Raw genomic sequence first — 20124 nt, 5'->3', positions numbered from 1 at the left:
GACATTGGAGAAAACCCAGATTGACCACCGTGTAAGGTCTGAAGCCTGAGGAGTTCGGAATTGCGCTGAGGAGTTCGGAATTGCGCTGGGCACACCCCTTAGATGACCATTTGTGCCGCGATCAGCGGCCCAAGACGGTGCACACCCTCCACGTCTTCATCAGAAACCTTTCTGAGGTTATGATTGGCAAATACCGAGTCAGAACGCCAGTTACAACCTCTTAATATTCTGTGAACAGAGATATTAGAGTGTAGGGCAAATGTTGCCGCTAGCGCCCTGATCTCATGCAGGTTTGACCCCGCAACCGGTAACCCACGAGACCAGTACGCCAGATTGATGACAGAACGAAGCTGTAACGCAATCGAGGTGCGAGTTATGTCAGCAAAGCCTTAAGATAATACTTAAGGGGCCCTAAAAGGACAGTGATCTGTCCTCAGTATCAGCAGGATGTAAGATTTCCTTGAGTGATCTTACAGTGAGTTCTCTCTCCGTTTCTGATTCTTAGCAACGAAGCCCATGAGCAGGCCCAGGCGGACCGCTCCTTCGTCGCCCCTATCGAATCGTACTTTAGTGACATCAAGTGCATCAATCTCAGACACACGTGCCGCCGTGGCAAAAGAGAGGCAAAAATGTTGTTTTCCAAGTCACTTGCGGAAACGAAGCACTACTCAAGGGTTCATACGGAGCTTCCGTAAGTGATTTCAACACTAAGGAAAGATCCCAGGCTGGTGCCCAAAGGCGGCCTTTCTTAAGATCTTGCTGTTTGAAACCCTTGATAATACCCCGAATCTTTTGAGAGACTGGTACCCATAGCAACATCCCGTAACGTAGCAACGGAAGAGACATAGTTGGCAATGGAACCCCTGGAGAGTTTCCGAGTCTCTCGTAAGTGAGACATGAAACGAGCAATATCCTGCACAGATACCTTATCTGGCGAATGAATGTGATGTTTACAACACCACTTCGTGAAAATAGCCCAACGTGCATTATACACCTTCTGGGTAGAATCATGATGCATACTAACGTATGCCCGAGACGCCCAACGAGAAAAACCTTTACAACACCACTTCGTGAAAATAGCCCAACGTGCATTATACACCTTCTGGGTAGAATCATGATGCATACTAACGTAGGCCGAGACGCCCAACGAGAAAAACCTTTACAACACCACTTCGTGAAAATAGCCCAACGTGCATTATACACCTTCTGGGTAGAATCATGATGCATACTAACGTATGCCCGTGACGCCCAACGAGAAAAACCTTTACTCCTCAGTCGCTCAGTGACAACATCCACACGTGCAGATTGAACTGCCCTGCATTTGGATGAAGCTGACAGGCGTGAGGGTGGATCAGGAGATCCAGTCTCACAGGCAGTGGAAGTGGTGACTGAGTGACCTGGGCCAGCAAGTCGGGGTACCACAATCTGTTCGGCCACATGGGCGCGATCAGCAACATTCGACAGCGAAATCCTTGGAGCCGGCTTGGAATGAGTGGTATTAACGCCGTCGGCGGGTAAGCATAAGCGTCCATGGCGACGGTCGCAGTTGGAGGAGACCCCGATCAGTGCAGTCCTGGGCTGACACAAGTAGCCCTAACAGCTGTTCCCAAAAGTGAAGTTTCTTGCACCGCTAAGACTTTGGCAATCATCACCTGAATCTTGTGCCACCGGTCTGGGGGGACAAAGAGGCGATGGGTCACCGTGTCGAACCGACTTCCGATGAACTTCAAGTTCTGTGAGGGGGTTAACTCGCACTTGGGGAGATTGACAATCCACCCCAATTGCTCCAAGAGCCGAAGTGCGAAATTCGAGCTGATGAGACAGCACGTCTGTCATCCGATTTGCTACTAGCAAGACGTCCAGGTACGCAAAGTACCTGACACCCCTCCTGTGGAGCAACCCCACTATGGGGGTGGTTAACGGGGTGAACAGCCAAGGAGCAGACGATAGGCCGAATGGGAGTACAACCCACTCGTAATGCCTGCCTTGAAAGACAAACCTGAGATACTTGTGATGGTCCGAGTGATTCGGAACATGCAGATGAGCATCCTTCAGGTCGATCGAAGCGAGCCAGTCGGCGGGCATGATCAGAGCTTTCAGGTCCGCCAAGGTCAACATTCTGAACTTGGGCGGCTTGTGCAGGTAAAACTCGTTGAAAAGATTTCAGATTGTGAATCATTCTGAGTTTGGTACTGTCCTTCTTGGGAACGAGAAATATCCTAGAAAACCCCCAGTGTTATTTCTGGTAGGGCTAACTCCCGTTCCGCCCTCTTCTCCACCAACCTGCCGATGGCATCGGCGAGGATGGGAAGATCTGTTTCAGATAGAAACCTGCCAACGGGGCAACGGTGAGCGGCGGATCCGCCTTGAGATCTAGCCGGTAGCCGTACTGGATCGTGTTGACCACCCACGGGTCGTCAACACTTGTTCCCAATTCTCCCAGTAAGTCTGGAGTCTGGCTCCCACCGGGGAAGGAGAGGGGTCCTGACAGGCTGCGGCAGGCGCAACTGTCCAGGGCTGAGTGACTCATGTTCGCCTACGGGCCAACCGAAGTTGGCGCTGTCAGCATACAAACCCCTCCAGTTCTTCCCCCAGTTCTCCTTCCTCCCTCGAAAGGGCTGCTGAGAGCCCTTACCCGAGCCCTCAGGGCTGCCGGTCGCAGCACCCTGGGGGGCAGACCGCTTGGGGGCAGACCGCTTAGGGGCAGACCGCTTAGGGGCAGCACCCAGGCTGCAAAAGGAGCACTTTCTGTCTCGGGCAGTGGGAGAACCTTCAACCAGACTGGCCGCTGCAGCCAAGTAAGTGTCCTCATGAAACATGGCAAGCATGGAGTGCCGAGCGAGGGTGTCCAGCTGCTGTAAGGTGGCCTGAGTTACTGTAGCAGCAGGTGGGGCACGGACACCCAACCGCTCAACATGGGCCTCGGGAAAGGCAAGGTCATGTACCGGGAATGAACCCTTTCTCCATGACGGAGGAGGCAACAGGAGACCCCGACCGGAGGCCGCGCAGCAAGGTTGATGCGGGGAAAGCCTAGTCGGAAGACTCATCGAATACCTCGGCGGAACCCACACCGCATGCAACGATCCTGGGGATCCTGGGACAACAGAAATTTGCGGCACACCCCGCAACTCCTGGTAGCGGGGGTAGAGGGGGTGGAGCACGGCAAAACATCCATGTCAGACATTTTGTGTGTACTATGAACACTATTTTCACAAGAAAATAAACAAGCAATGCAAATATAGAACATACACATATAACATATAGAGGAATAAGTGATGTAAAAAACCAAAAACATACTAGAACAGGGGAATGTAAGACGCAACGTGCATACGAGACACACCGCAAGTATATAGAAAAAAAAGGGCGGGAAAAATATTTCCAAGCGTAGTTACAGCAAACGCCCCGTAAAAGCACAGTTTATTAGAGACAATAAACAATAATAAATATCACCAAATGGTCGGAGAAACAGGAATGCTTCAGCAGTCTTTTTGTACGTCTTGCTAGAGTGAGTGAGTGTGTGAGTATGGTTTTACGCCACTTTTAGCAATATTCCAGCAATATCACGGCGGGGGACACCACAAATGGGCTTCACACATTGTACCCATGTCGGGAATCGAACCCGGGTCTTCGGCGTGACGAGCGAACGCTTTAACCATTAGGCTACCCGACCGCCCCACGTCTTGCTAGAGCAAGCAAAGAGACAAGAGTGAAGGGTATCACATGGCAGCTAGGTGGCTACGCATGTGCTGCATGAGGTAATTGAGATCTCTGTGGTAGATTTCGCTATAGCAGCAGTTGTGGGAGACAACAGCCTCGGTATAACAGTGGTAACGTATTACTTAATGTAATTACAGGATACCTAATCACAAATGGTTGACCAAAATGAATTTGAAATGGGCGATAAAAAAGGGCGATAAAAAAGACAAAATTGTCCGTCAAACAAAAAATTCCACATTGAAGTTAAAACAGGTTACCGGTGTTGGAAGCAAATTACAATGATTGGGGCCCAGCACCCAGTCTGTCAGGTGGTTTATTAGGGGTCTTCCCACTTGTCCAGCACCTATTGATATGGGTACACATTCACCTGAGTGTGGTAATGGGTAAGACAATAGAGGATTAAGGGGTGCATCTCAATCCAGACAATCAAGTGACTGACATCATTAGCATCGATCTTCTTACAACAAGCATGGGTTGCTGAAGAGCTATTCTAACCCAAAAGTCCAGGTCAGAATTGGTCTTCAGTAACCTATGCTTGTCTGAGCCGGCGACTATGATTGTCGTAAAAGGCGACTAACGGAATTTGTTGGTCAGGCTTGCTTACTTGGTTGATGCATGTCTTCATATCCCAACTGCCAATTGCTACGTGGCCTTACTTTTGACGGCGATGGTACAAGCAAACTCTTTGAGGATTCGAACATGGTTGAGGTCGGAAATATGTTAAGAAATCAGTTGGACACTCCTGCACACAACAAATTTCGTAGTGGTGATGTCTTAAAAGCGGTGCCTTACTTTTGAAGGCATTGGTACAAACAATCAACTTGAGGATTTGAATATGGACGTGGTCGGAAAGGGTTTACAACATCTTGGACATCCCAGCACACAAAATTTTGCAGCAGTGATGTTACTTTTGAAGGCATTGGTACAAGCAAACCCTTTGTTCATTTGAATATGGACGAGGTCGTAGATAGGTTTAGAACACCCTGGGACCCTCAGATACATGCCAATTTCATAGCGGCAAGATTTCACTTTACTTTTGATGGCTTTGTTACAAGCAATCCATTTAAGTATTCAAATATGGACGAGGTCAGAAATAGGTTAAGAACACTCTGGGACATTCAGGCACCGCCATTTTCATAGCAGCGATGTCCCACAAGTTGTGCCTAACATTTGACAGCTTTGGTGCAAGTTAAGGATTCGAACATGGTAGAGGTCTGAAATGGGTTTAGAACACCCTGAGACATTCTGGCACCACCAGTGATATGCCACTAGCGGTGCCTTACTTTTAATGGCGTTAGTTCAAGCACACCATTTGATCGAATATGGACGAATATTTTTGCATATTTTTGTGCATGCATGCCACTTGTAGCAAGCTATTGCTACTTGAAGCGATATTTGTTATTTCAATTATTTACAATGTCAAGGTCTCACACATTGAGCAAAATATCCAATGTTATTTTTGTAGGATTAACAGAAATAGCAGCAAATTTTGATGAAATCCTTCCTGACGTATCCATAGAGCTGCCGACCCGTGAAGATTCCGGTGTAGAATAGGTCTTCAGCAACCCATGCTTTCCGTCAAAGGTGACTATGCTTGTCGTAATGGGATTGGGTGGTCAGGCTCGCTGACTTAGTTTGATGCAGGTCATAGGTCCTAATTGCGTGGATCGATGCTCATGATATCAATCACTGGATTATCTGGTCCAGACTCGATTATTTACAGACTGCCATCATATAGCCGGAATATTGCTGAGAGAGGCGTTAAACAACAAACCAACCAACCAACCATATAGCTGCCTAGCCAGGCAACATATCAGCCAATGAAAACATTTGTCACGCATTGTTGCGCCAGTAGCTTTAGGCCATGCCCCCAAATAATATTGTTTTGGAATCCAATTAATGAGCGTGTGATTTTAGCACTTTCACTTGGCCATTTCAATACTTTCTATGAAAGTAGAATTGGCAAAACATATCTGAGACAACTGCTATTCAAAACAGAATCGCAATGATTTCACATGACTGCTGTAACTGCTGAAAATCCGATATACACATTATCATTCTAAGCATTATACAACAAAAGAGTACTTTGTTATTGATCCAAAAGTTTTTTTCACTCACATTAAAGTTTTTACAGGTTGTAACACAGACACTATACATCTGTTACAACCGATTTATTTATTGTACCTCATCTCACCATATTAAAGACATCAGAGCAATAGTTACAAGAAAATGCATAATATACTGAACCGCAAGAGAAACGTCACCCCAAGTAACATTGCAGGAAGAGGTTGCCATCTAAATATTTCGGTAATTTTTGTCAAAGTTTCCAAAATTTAACATTACCTTGTGCGGAAAAATGAAATTTGATGATAAAAAACCCAAAACAGATGACAATAAAGCCGATCGCCCAAATGCATCACGGCAACGGCCATGGTAACCCGATGCACGTAAGGTCCGTGCAAATTGAAATGCACATGCGTTCCCCCATTTCTTGCCCTATAAAAAAATCCATCCAGATTGGATAACATTCATTCCTTATTGATTTGCTATCACATGCCAAGATTGACAAGAAATCAGCAACACCAAGCCCTTGGATGATTGCAAGCTGGACACACTACCTGGTAAGTAGCCAATGCATTTCAAGTCCATATAAGGACCACATACAGGCTCCAGCAACGGTACGTACCACCAACACTACAGATGACCGACCACGTAGTGGAAGACCAAGGGTCACCACCCGACGTCAGAATCATCAGATTGTGCGACAGCATCTTCAAGATTGCTTTGTTACTGCTGCGGAAACTGCTAAACAGACCATGGCGCCACCAGCAGTGGAGAAGAGTCTCTTCTCAGACGAGGGACGTTACTGCATCTCAACAGCAGATGGCAGAGAGAGAGTCTGGAGATGCCGTGGGGAACGTTATTCGGAAGCTTGTGTTGTTGACAGAGAGTCGTGGGGTGGCCCAGGGTGTCACAGCAGCTCAGTACATTGATCAAGTCTTGAGACCACACGCCATATCTCATTTGGCACGTTGCCGCAGCCACGAGTTTCAGCATGATAATGCCCGTGCCCCCACTGCGAGAGCAACAAGAGACTTCCTCCAGCAGAATAGCATCAGAACCATGCAGTGGCCTGCCCTTAGTCCCAATTTAAATCCCATTCACCACCTGTGGGACGAGATTCAAAGACGGCTGAATGACATCCGACCAAGGCCAACAACTGCAGCTGAACTGCGTCAGGCGTTCCTCAGAGTGTGGGTTCAAGTGCCTATGACCTTATTCAACCACCTCATCCATTCCATGTATCAACGTTGTGCGGCAGTCATCAACGCACATGGCGGACACACGAGATACTGACTTGTGATGCCATTTTCTCAGAGACTAGTGTTGTGTTTCACTTTAAGAACATTTGACACTTTCATTTCAACCTTGATGGTCAGTTTTGCCAATGTTAATCTTTTAAATATGTCTTAAAGTATGTTTACAGTGTTTTGACAAATAAGTTTTCTCATATGTCTGTCCATGATGATGTTAATTTTGTGGTTCAGTATATAAGCTATTACCCAAGTTTAAGTGAGCAAACATAACAATGTTAGAAAAATTAATAGAAACAGACAAACTGTTTGCCTTAACATTATTATGTCTATACTTACGGTTTTCTTAAATTCTCTACATTCATCTGGTGTCAGTGTGTCTGCCTTTGCTATGAGGGGGATGATGTTTACTTTATCATGGAGCCGCTTCATGAACTCCACATCAAGAGGCTTCAACCTGACAACACAATATCAACCTTCAGTTCAATTTACACAACTCCACAAACAGTTAATGGGTTGATTAGGATGCAACTTATTCAAACTGTTTGCTGAGCAATAAATATGTCATATTACAATTATTTCTGACAGCTAAATGTTACTTATTTCAATGATAAAAATATTTTCAATGAAATCATTTCCTTATGAATACAACAGTAACTTCCTGAAAGATATTTACAGTGGATCCATGTGATAGAGACATGTTGGCACACATATTTTAAAAAAAGAACATGAAATATATCATCATCTACATAAATGCATTACCGAAAATATACAGCATCTATTTCAGTTATGACAGAAGAATCATAAACTTGTGGCCAGATCTGAACCTCTTGATTTAGGTGTCATCATTGGTGGCAACAAGAACGTGAAGTTTCCGTTTCATTGGATCAGAGAAAATGTTTCCAACACAACATAATCCAGACACCAGACAAACATGCCATGACATATGCTCGTTTGACTTTCAGTCAGAAGAGCTAAAAGTTATTACACCTTTGCATGTCTGACAATACGGTTTTGATGAAAATACAAGTAAATTCTAGATATGTTTTTATATTTGTATACCTCCAGGTACTTATCCTGCATTATTCCTTACTTCTGACAGAAAATGAAGCTGTGATGGGTCAAGCTGATGAGAAAAACTTGTTCCACATGTAGAAGCAGGGCTCCAATCACCAGCTGCCACTTCATACAGGAACATATACGGAACTTCATATTACTGTTTTGGTTACACATAATGTTACTGAAGATATCGCAGGGAGACAGGTCTGCGACAGGTGGACCCTTACATGTTAGTAATGCAGGACAAGTTTACAAATATAAAAAAATCTAGATTTTACTAGATTTTTTAACTTATCCTGCATCACTCCTTAATGCACTCTTCTGTACAGATCGGTAACTGATCAGCCAGTCCTGTCTGCGGAAAGGTTACAAGAGTATGAGTAACAGTAAGAACAGTAAGAGACAATAGCATGCAGAGACTTGGATTACAAAGCTGTATCTGCGGAACAGCGAGAAAACCCTGCTATCAAGCGAGTGAATTGCTACACAAGTCTGGTAAGGCTGGCTCTGGACATGATTATTTGTATTTATGGCATCACAGATTAGTCAACTGCTGGGATACAACCAGAGGACCCAAACTGCGAATGCTCTCAACGTCTTCTAAGGCCACAACCCTCAGGTTGTGGCTGTCGAAGACCAAGTACTCAAAAAACACCCTTCCATGATGGCTCTAATAGACCAATTACTGTGTAGAGCAACCACCCGAATCTCATGGCGGTTATTAGCTCTCATTGGTTCAAGATTAGATTGCTATCAAAGCATACCCGACTGATGTTGCCTGCATGGAGCTTGCCAACACTCGCCGCTGTGGCTAGTTCAAAGAGAAATATTGTCTTCTTGGGGACGTTAAAGAATGATGTTGTGTGAAGAGGTTCAAACGGAGGAACATGCAAACATCAAATTAACACATTCAAATCCCACGCATGGGGGGCCAAAATTTGGCTTTCTGATCCTCAAGCTGAAAGGAGTGTAATAAAGTTTGCAGTTCTGGTATCTAGGTCATATTGAGATCTTCCGTAACTACAAACACTCAATTTAAGTAATGGGGCTACCCAAAGTGTTGTTTGGTACCAATGTGTAGGGAATACTTTGCCAGGAAATGAGGCGAGGCTGCTGTGGGGTCCTGAGCCCTATCCTCACAAGAGGTTCCCACTTATGATCATAAAGGACTCAAGTTAAGGGTCTATGTGCCATAGCAATGGCCTTAGCTGCTCATGCTGAATAACCTTTCTTGCCAAGGGCTCTTCGTAGATAAACTAGGCGTGCAGATGAAACCTGCCTGGTGTGGAGTGTGGTCACCTGCTGTGTGGGTGCACAAGTAAGTTGGGCCATCCTGGCAGAGGTAGTGGATCGTTGTCTGGTCCCAGGAGCACTTGCCATTGGTGAAGTGTTATGCGCTGCTGAAGGGCATTAAACAGATGGCATAGGACCTTGACCCAACTGTCCCTTGGCACTGTTAGAGGTCCAGATCCGTTTGGAAAAGGCCTCCTATGAACTGGAGCTGGTAGGATGGAATTAGGTGCCTGGTGACGGGTTAGGATATCGCATCAGGATGATTCAGTATGCAGATGTTGTTTTTTATGACCAGATGTTTCTCAGGTGCAGAGAGGTGGCCATTCTCTTGGTAAGGCAAGTAAAAAGCCACGGGGTCACTGAAATGCCAAATGGTAGGACCGCCCACTGATAGTGGAAACCACTGAAGTGAAACCTGAGGAACTGCAGGTCGCTGGGGTGAATAGGATCATACAGATAAGCATCCTGCAAGTCGAGGCTGATCAGGGCGTTATAAATAAGCATTGATGCTGCCCCTGGATCTGCCAACAGGTTGAGGCAGTACCCGGTCCATCTGCTTCTCTTGAAAATCCACGACCACCTGGAAGTGATCAATCCTCTTGGCATTGGTCTCAGAAAGATCTTGATCCATGGCTCAATATGATGAGGCTAACGCTGACAAAGGTTTAACACAGGCAGAGTCGAAGTGCCTGGGGGTGCAAGCAGCTTAGACGTGCCCTGAGGTGCAAACATCAACGATGTACCCGGTGACAGCGACAGGTAGAGATGCCTGTAGAGGCGCCCTAAGGCTCATAAATAGGTGCTGCTGAAGACATAACTGCAACGTGGACTCTTGGGAGTCCGACATACTCTTTGAGCACTGCAGAGATTGCTGAGCCAGGCACTTGGACGATACCTGCTGATACCTGTTAAAGCTTGCAGAGGAAAGCAGTGAACACAGTTACACTTGCGTCCCAAAGTGCAGAGTTGAGTACCATTTAAACACTGTGGGAGAGGCTCTTTGGTAGATTTTTTACCCCAGCAATTAGGACAACAAGCAAGCATAAATTGCAAAACAATCAAATTTGAAGTTGTAAATAGACTGATCACCTAATTTTAGAGAACAAACAAAGTTTAATTCAAAATAATGGATTGACGTTATAATATAGACAAGGTATTACACTATAGTGACCGAACAAACGGCTCAGAGTGCAAGCAACTAATATAAATTGAAACAATTTGTGCAGAAGTTGCTTAGAGTAAGATACCCAATTATAGAGAACAGACATGGTTCAAATTGCGATAATGGATACATAACGTATCATAAGATGTGTATTACACTATAAACACCAAAAGACGGCTCAGGGTACTTACACGCTAAGTTAATACTGAGCTTACACTGAAATACAGAACATGTGTCATGAAACCGTGAGTGAGTGAGTGAGTGAGTTGGGTTTAACGCCGCTTTTAACATTATTCCAGTTATATCACGGCGTGTCAGCTTAATGTGGGAGGAAAGCCCGAAGTGATGCAGGTCTCAGACGTTTACCACTTCGGTGAAACCCACGAGCACGGGTATGGTGCTGACAAACCTAGAAACATAATCGGGGTGAACCGGGATTCGAACCCACAATCATAGGTTTCTGGCGTGTCCAGGGGACGCAACTCTGCACAGCGAATCGCGGCGCCGTAGACGACTGGGCCACCCGTGCCCCCCATGAAACCGTGACATGTTAGCAAATACAAGATGACGGAAAGGAACAACAACAAAATCTGGGACAAACTGTCACATTAACATGCCAATATAAATATTATTTCATGTAAACAACGTCAAACCAAGAGACCACCCATCACAGGTAGGAATAAACTTTGTTAAATGCAAACATAAAGACCACAGGCACAGAGAAAACAGCAATAAACTGGGGACCAACTTAGAAGCACAACTTGTCTGTCCGGTGACAGTGATAGTGTTCCATGACGTCACCACTTCTGGTATGACGTGGCAGCTGGTGATTGGGGCCCTGCCTCTGTAAGTGGAACAACCTTTTCTCATCAGGTTGAACCATCACAGCTTTGTTTTCTGTCAAAAGTAAGCAGTAAATACATTTAGGAGTAAAGCAGGATAAGTTTAAAAATAATCATATTTTGCATCATATTGCACTAGTTCTCAAAGGAAGTGCACCAAAAGATTTGATTGCAGAGGAACAGTTTGTCTGTCAGGACAGGGAGTTGCAATCACGTTGTGCCCTGATTGAACCTGAGTGTTGAGGGAGTTGATCACACAGAAGATATCAATTGAATTCAACAGGAGTGACATTAACCTTGTGGAAGCCAGCTTGTTTATGTACAAGTGGACTGAGATTGACCAACTGGATCATGAGGCACAAAGAAGGAAGGAGCTCTGACCAATGGGATACTGCTAGGATGACCTTCTTGAACTCGTGGTTGTTGATGTGAAGGTACTTCTCTCAATGGACCAACACCTTGCTACCTAAAGATTGTGGAAGTGCACTCTCCAGCCCATGCACAACGCTTCGACAAGGAGGTTCATTCAATGTTACCAGCCATAACTAAAGATGCAGACGCAGAGGAAGCAGAAGGGAGATCAGGGTTTGACAGTTGTTGCTCTGGAAGGAGGGCTTCAAGAAGCACTCGAGCAGTTTCATGTGAAGTTGACCCCTCAAAATGAGGTCTTGCGCTGAAGTCAAATGGCCAAGTATCTGTTGCCACTGACTAGTAGGAGCAATGTCTTAGTGCCCTCGTCATGAGATGTTGAATCTTCAACCATCGATCCTGAAAAATGAACAGGCGGGTGATGGAAAAAGGCACGAACTGTGACCATATTCCAAATGGAAGCACCTTACATTGGTAGTGGCGGCCTTGGAAAACAAACCGAAAGAAATGGCTGTGCTCCCGATGGATTGGAATGTGAAGGTTCCTCTAGGTATAACGCATTAAATAACTTCATGTTGAATGAGCCGAAGTTTGAGGCTGTCCTTATTCGGCACGAAAAAATTGGTGAACAGAACCCAGGATTCACGGGAACCAGACCTAGATATTCTTTAGCATGTTTGAAGAAGGAGCGAGATGAAGGGCTTGTCCAGGATGGCCTAATTGCCTGCAAAGAAATCAAGTCTTCTGCCTACAGGCAAGTTGACAACGGGCACTACTAGAGGCAAAAGTTCACAGATGTTACGAATCAAGTCACTTGTTGGACGAGTTGCCTGCTCTGGCAGACCCGCCGATGTTCCTGGGACCAGAAAAGAAACACAGTACATCCGTAGGAGGACTTGATCCTCGCTGTCCCTGGCAGCCTCACATGGCCGTGGGAAGAGCTGGATATTCCGCTAATATATTCTTGGAGGTCACGTTGAGCGAGAACAAAGTGCGTGGGCTGATGCTACTTCCTCTGTTAGTCTTCCAAGTGTTACAACTGTAGACGCAGGAGATCCACTGACAGCTTAAGATGGGTAACCTGGGACTCTATGGCGTGTATTCCACTGAGTTGAGTTGACCTTGGAAGATGGTACAAATGAGCATCAAAACCAAAACACGTATCAAGGACTCTTCTGTAGACTTGGCATGGAATAAGGAAATTGTAATTGTTTTCACCGCCATGAAAATAGTGGACATCAGGCGGAGCTTTCGGACTGCAATGGAATCCAAGTGTGCCAATTCCTCCACAGAAGATGAAGTAAACGTACGTGAGAAAACATGGTCAGAATAACACCATCAAAATTCGGTATCACCAAGCGTTTACACATTCCATGAGTGCTTGAGTCTTGGACTAGAAGTCTGTAGTCTATCGCAAGGTTCAAAATGTCCCTGAAGTCTAATCAAGGTTAGTGGCAATCTCAAACAAAATCGGCCTAGGAGGGAGCAAAATATTTGGTGAAACAGTTGAGGGAACAGTGAAGGCTGACAGACGATCCTCAGCAGATTTAGTGCGCTGTAGCTGAAGTTGATCATCGATCCAATGTAGTTGTCTGTTGTTTTGTTGTTTAACGCCACACTCGGCAATATTCCAGCCATATATCTGTAAATAATCATGTCTGGACCACACAATACAGTGATTGATATCATGAGCATCGATTCATGCAATTGGGATCCATGACATGCATGAACAAAGTCAGCGAGTCTGACCACCCGATCCTGTTAGTCGCCTCTTTCTACAAGCATAGTTGCCTTGATCCAATGTAGAAACATAACAGGATAGGTGATTTCAAAACTCCCAGATGACGAGGTGTAGGTGTGATGATCCACTTTGATATCTGCTGGCATAGGACCCTCAAGTGGAGGAACACGGGCTGCTGATTCAAGAGGAGCAGTCTAACCATCCAGGGTAGGTAGCCCAGAATGATTCTGAAAAGCAGAACTCACTGGAGAAAAGAGTCTAAGTATGTTGTTGGATCATTAGCCTGGTCCCTATGGTCCCAAGAGGGAGATAATGAATGTGGATGGAGGGATACAGTAGGATTCGATCCAGTTGAGGTACCTGAAAAGGGGGCGGAGATGATGATCAGACCTGGCTCGGAGAACGTCACTCCATATGAGCAGCCATTGGAGAGGGACATCTACGAGTAGGAGAGCGACGTCGAGAATCTTCACAGTAAATGCAAACAATAGACAGATCCCGAGGAGGACACACACAATCAATGCGGGAGTGGTAGTCAGGATAGGGCAGCATGGGCATAACTGCAACAAGGAGGAAAACAGTCCATGTGTAGAGGGTAGCTCTCCCAGCAATGTGGGTGGTGATCATAAACAATGAATTGTGAACGATCCTAATGGTGAAAATTTTGTTGACTATGATGATATATGTAGGAACGGGACCGATCCAGTTGGCAACATCTTTCAGAACCTGGGGAAAGAATTGATCCAAAGTCAAATAATGTTCTGCAGAATCTGTGTAATAATCATCATCCGAATCATGTTGAGCTGGAGTGATACAACAGGAATCAGTAGAACCTTGTAAGAGCGCCAATCCTCCAACTGTTGATTGCCAGTGAGTTGATCCTTGGAACATAGCTTCCTAGAGAGCCGATCCTCCGATTTAGTCCAAATACCGTATTCGACGTAATAAGCGCCCAGGGGGCTCTCAAAATTAGAAATATGGGGCTCTTATTAAAATGTTATTTTGGTGAAAAATGTAGAGTTGAAAGATAAATTTTGTGGTTTATGCTGACAGCCTGAAATGTTTATGTACGACAGATATATTTTTCCAGAATTAAATGCCCATAATCAAGGGTGCATATAACACACGAGTGCGTATTATACGCCTTGTGTACATTGATCAATCGAAAGGGGTGCTAATTGGGGTTGTTCACTAGCCAATATCTTAGCAAATGTCGCCGTGGGCGCTTATTAGACCGTCGAATACGGTAGGCTCCCGAATAAAAATCCTCCGAATGACGAGCACAACCCGAACATTTCCTCCCAATTGACGAGCTGACCCCTAAAGCAGATCCTCTGATTGACGACCAGAAACCCGAACACCGATCCAACATACTAAGGGTGACCTATGATCTGTTGTCTAAGTAGTACCTGATCTACTAGTTCCCAGTACGGCATTAGTCGTCGACTTTGATGGATGAACGTCAGTAGGCTTAGGCAAAGATGCATGATCAACATCAGTCCAATCAGCATGTGGAGAAGCGGGCAACTGGTAACTGACGAATAACTTGATGTTCGGTTTGATTGGGAATGGACTGTTTAGGTGTCACAGGTGGGACGTCATTTGCCAGGAAACAGTCAGAAACAATATCCTCTGCTACCGACAGCGCAGGTACAGAGGAATCTGGAGGTGGTTCAACAACAACAACTTCTTATTAGATTTCATGGTTTTCTTAATAGCCAACGGCAAGGCCATGTCAGAATCCCGCGATGTTGATTGCCTGTCCATTTCACGTCTATGGCATTTTCCGTAGATATGTTTTGAAGGAACCTCCATCATGTAATCACACTCAGAACACAACTTGGAAAGACTGCATCGTCCCTGGCAGTCACAGCAAGTCTCATGGGGTCAGAGGCAGAAAGATTCATACTGCACTCCTGACAAACTGGGCCAGGAGTAAGATCTTTGCTCATCTTATCCTCAAATTGTAGTGTATTCAGGGCAATTTCGAGGAAAACCTAGTGACATTACTTTCAGACTTAGAAAAGAAACTTGCCCAATGAAGTACAACTTGACTGAAACAGGCTGTCCTATACCTCAAACTAGCTTAACAAAGAAACAACGAGATCCAGTTAAATGACATCATGTCTCAGTTTGGAAACAAACTCAATGTGGTTTAACGTTCAAAGAGTTATCTGCCCTAAAAATGAAAATAAACGCAATTCTGATCTAACGACCATGTCCTTTAATCTCGGTCATTAAATGCCAAAATATAAAAATTTGAAAGCATACGTGGTGCTACAAATTTATCATAATTATAGCATTCTGTAAATACATTTATTGACAATGTTTGGGTGACTTTGACCATTGGAGGTCAAGAATCTTCTCAAAGTACCATCCCAGATAATCATATGCCGTCTATAAAGCGACCCCATGTATAAGGCAACCCCTCAGTACAAGCCTTCAAAATCGATGCTAATTTATATACCCTGTCTATAAAGCAAATTGGAATGAACCACACAAGCCCTACATTTGCAATAAAAACGTGTTCATCTTCCGCAGAAAAAAATAACATCTTAGCAGGGAAATTCAGGGAAACAAACAGATCAAAACAATAAAACAAGGTCAACACAAATTTGATATTTGAGATTAAACATCACTAGACACGATGATTTACAGATTAAATTCAGCGTTAGAAATTAGCACTAGTCCTGTAGTCCTTGCCAAACTGCCCAATAGTTAAGGTATCATAAAGACTAGTAGAAATTTACCATTTTTAAGGGTTTTGCTATATGTTATTATTATAAGGACTAGTGAACTAAATATGGTAGTTTCTACCCCTGAAATTGTATTTCCTGTTCTTCTAGGCATTGTTTTATGTAGAGATTAAGATGACCGTGTGTATTGTCTCGTAAACTAAGCCGGAAGTTACCATCAGCTGGTTGAAAATTACCCAATAATATAACTACAAAAATTTGATACAATTATCAGAAGAATTGTATCTAAAACTATTATTTTATCAGGAATAATTTATTCAAAGATCATGCTATTTTAGTTGCAGATTCTATATATATTTGAAATATATTAAAAACCATAAGCGTAGCACTTAGGTACAGCTGATCGCTATTGTTGGATATTTTTTCGTATGGGACAATTTGACCAATCACTGTCGATGCTCCCCTGCTCACGATAGCTAAAACTTTCTATTGACATTTAACAGTCAAACTACAACAAATATGACTTTCAGGGAGATAATGTACGGCATTTATTATACGTCTCTATCCATTAAAGTTTGTTTCAAGGCGTCAATAGTGGTAATCTGACTGTGGTTGCTGTAAATAACAATGAGTTGTGAGATTTTCCTGTCACTTCCTGGACTATTTCGCTGAAATTAATGTACAAAACAGATAACAGATAACCAACATAAGTAAAGATATACAATAAACATGTTTTGTCAACAAGATAGTATAATAATAGGATCAAATTGCGTCCTACAGTTTGAATTTGTTGACTGGTATTTCCAGTGTTACATGTTTGCATCCCCATGGGTATTTAAGAATTATGCCAGATAGGAAGTCATAATCACGCGGTTAAGAAAAACAATTGGGCAAATATGTCTTATCTCCCTGATTGTATCTATGTGCCACATGCTATGACACGGCATGCATGCTTACCCATGACCTGTAGGTGCAATGTAGTAGAGACAACAATGGACTCGAGTGTCAGAACTTAACGTCCGGTTCACACGTGATTCAGCGTTGAGGTACTCTTCATACTTGGTATCTATGTAGTCAATGACTGGCTGCCAGCTATGAAAACAACATACACACAAACATTTGAGCATCAGATTAGCAATTTGCAGAGGGTAGCATATGATATCATATTGAAATTGTCTGACAGAACAAGCATGAAAGCAACAGAAGTACACCTCAACTGAATCATTTAACACAACATTAATATAATATTTATAAAATTCAAGGCTCTGTAGCACAAAGAATGTTTTGTAATATAGGAACAACATTGGACATTTTGCAATAAATTGTATATTTATATACTTATTCAGATTTTACACGATGTAGCATTTTCTCCCATTTCGAACTATCCATTCATTTTCAGAATATGCATGGGAAGGGAATCGTAGGAAGAATTAGGTAAATTAAAATAGATACATTGCAATGATTTAATATTTTCAACAGAAATTGTCAAAGTTACAGTCCTATGTGACGCCATGACTGACGCAAAATCACGCACACCGACAACGATATTTATCAGAATTTCTGCCAATTTCCTTTGGTTTCAATGAAAACTATAACAACAACTAACGGTACATAGGTTGTCAGAATGTTTCTGATTACGTACGTGTCACATTTATATATCTACGATCCCTGAATCAACGAAAGTCCCCTCGTAAAATCCTGCTTACCGTTGACAGTGAACACGCCATTTTGTAAAAGTCGGTCACCGGTAGTGATGTCATACGTAAACATTGTTGTACATATTTGGTAATTTCTTTGAGGTGAAGGTCCTTGAATGAGAGTGCACATGATCATTGTATCATGATGTTTACAGTTTCACTTATGATGTAGATTTTGCATATCTTTTATATCTTTTTTCACACAGCTAATTTCACTTCGGATATTTGTCAATGTTCAAAATGATATCAAACGGAAATATAGGCCACAACATGTATAAACCAACCTTTGATAATCTAATGTTTGTTTGAACATTGTTTACATAACAATTGATAGGTTTATTGTGTTATTTACAAGATGAAGTGTAAATGTAACTGCAGCATCTTGGGATGTGTAATAGTCAATATTATAAGTTCATATAACCAATGTCCATGAGTAGTCGTTTCATTTTATTTTTTAACTAAAACTGAATATATTACTTTTAACAAAATGGATAATTTTTTTCATTGAAATATATGCACACATTTCTGAAAGAATTGTCTTGGTCTTGGAATTGTTTTTTATGTCGTTTGATACACAGAAGAGTAATATCTAACGATTCGCCAGGTGCGTGTTAGTCACAACAATTTACGAATTATTCCTCTCGTTTTGCATTATATAATCAATGGGTTCATTCTTTTTTCAATATTGTTATCACAGTATATTAAACCGTTTACTTTATTTCTCCAGGAATTGTAAAAATTATAATAATAAAACCGGGTCATGCCATGTACCCCGTTGGTTCAATCTTATACGATTATCCTGATAATTCTATATCAATAGAGCTTTCTTTGCAACTTTAACTGTGTAATTCTGAGACGAGATGAAGGGAAATAATAACATAATAATGAACAAATATATGGCAAATATTGAATATAATTTTGGTTGTTTTGAAATATTCTTTTGGGTATTTCATTACATAAATTGATGCCAAACAGGTGTTCGCTTGTCCAATTGATACACGATAAACTATCTAATTGTTTACATATTCAAGACATTATTGATGATAAGACTAGTGCTCCATTAATAACGGTGCAACATTAGTCAAATTACACTTACACATACAGGAGAAAGTTTGAATCTAAGGACTAAGTTATAGGTTAGATAGGGCCATCCATTTCTCTAGTACCTCTTTTTTTATGAAGTACGATTTCATCATTTCTCATGTCAGATTTATATACCTATACTGCTACTACAGGTGGCATTTTTTATGTGTAAATGATGATGCGATTCAACGATAGTCATGAGTCATATTAAAAGAAACATCGATATTAATTAATAATGAATAAAATTTACTATAGTTCACGAGGATATTGGAAAGGTGTAGGAGCAATAAAAAAATTAGTCACCGAATGTATCTAAAGATGTGGCCAAGGATTGGTTAAAGAAACAAGCGATGTGGCAAATATATTTACCGGCAACGCGTTATATGCCTAGGAAGAAGTTTGATATTTTTACAACGAATGAAGTTCATCAGGCTGACCTCTTGTTTCTTCCCCACGATAAGGTAAGACGCAAAACGTATAAATACACTTTAACAGTAGTGGATGTGGCTAGTAGATACAAAGAGGCTGAGCCATTAACCTCCAAAGATTCAACAGAAGTAGCTAATGCACTGAGCCGCACATATAAACGCGGACCACTAAAATGGCCTAAGCTATTACAAGTAGATCCCGGTCGCGAGTTTATGGGATCAATAACTAAACTGTTAACAAAGCTTGATGTTGAAATCAGGCGTGGTGAAAGAGAGGCCCACCGCAGTCAAGCTATCGTTGAAAGATTTAACCGGACATTAGCGGAACGTTTGTTTGGCTATCAGTGTGGGATCGAAATGAAATCCGAGCGATTGAGATCAACCGAATGGGTGACACGATTATCAGCTGTTGTATCAGCGCTGAATAATGAAGTAATGAATATTAATAGGGAAGAAACCATCCAATGCGATTAAAATGAAATCTGTGACTTCCGAATCTTCAGCACCGAGGAGAGGCAAAGAACAAAAACTTCCGGATAGAGTAAGCGTAAGATATTTATACCAGGCCGGTGAACTCGAAGGAGGCCTACATCGCGCAACCGATCCCATATGGTCTCTAAAGACATATAACATTAGTCGATTGGTTATGAAAGAAGGAGAGCCTATTCTTTATTATCTTCAAGATGGACCGGGCAGGGCATTTGTACGAGAAGAGTTGTTCAT

General features: G+C 42.9%; 1 protein-coding gene across 2 annotated transcripts in view; it reads right to left on the bottom strand.

The window, feature by feature from the left end:
* The window catches only part of LOC139454192 (septin-7-like), a 133805-nt gene that overhangs the window by 38422 nt on the left and 75259 nt on the right, over nt 1-20124 (bottom strand). For both annotated transcript variants that reach the window (XM_071235760.1, XM_071235759.1), the window contains exons 5-6: nt 17151-17285; nt 7371-7488 (exon numbers count right to left, since the gene is read on the bottom strand). In XM_071235760.1, coding sequence (XP_071091861.1) covers nt 7371-7488; nt 17151-17285 — 253 coding nt within the window. The remainder of the gene's footprint in view (nt 1-7370; nt 7489-17150; nt 17286-20124) is intronic.

Source organism: Haliotis cracherodii, unplaced genomic scaffold (genome assembly GCF_022045235.1).
Source record: "Haliotis cracherodii isolate W230 unplaced genomic scaffold, xgHalCrac1.p SCAF_10, whole genome shotgun sequence".
Lineage (NCBI taxonomy): Eukaryota > Metazoa > Mollusca > Gastropoda > Lepetellida > Haliotidae > Haliotis > Haliotis cracherodii.
This window is presented reverse-complemented; position numbering and strand designations above follow the sequence as displayed.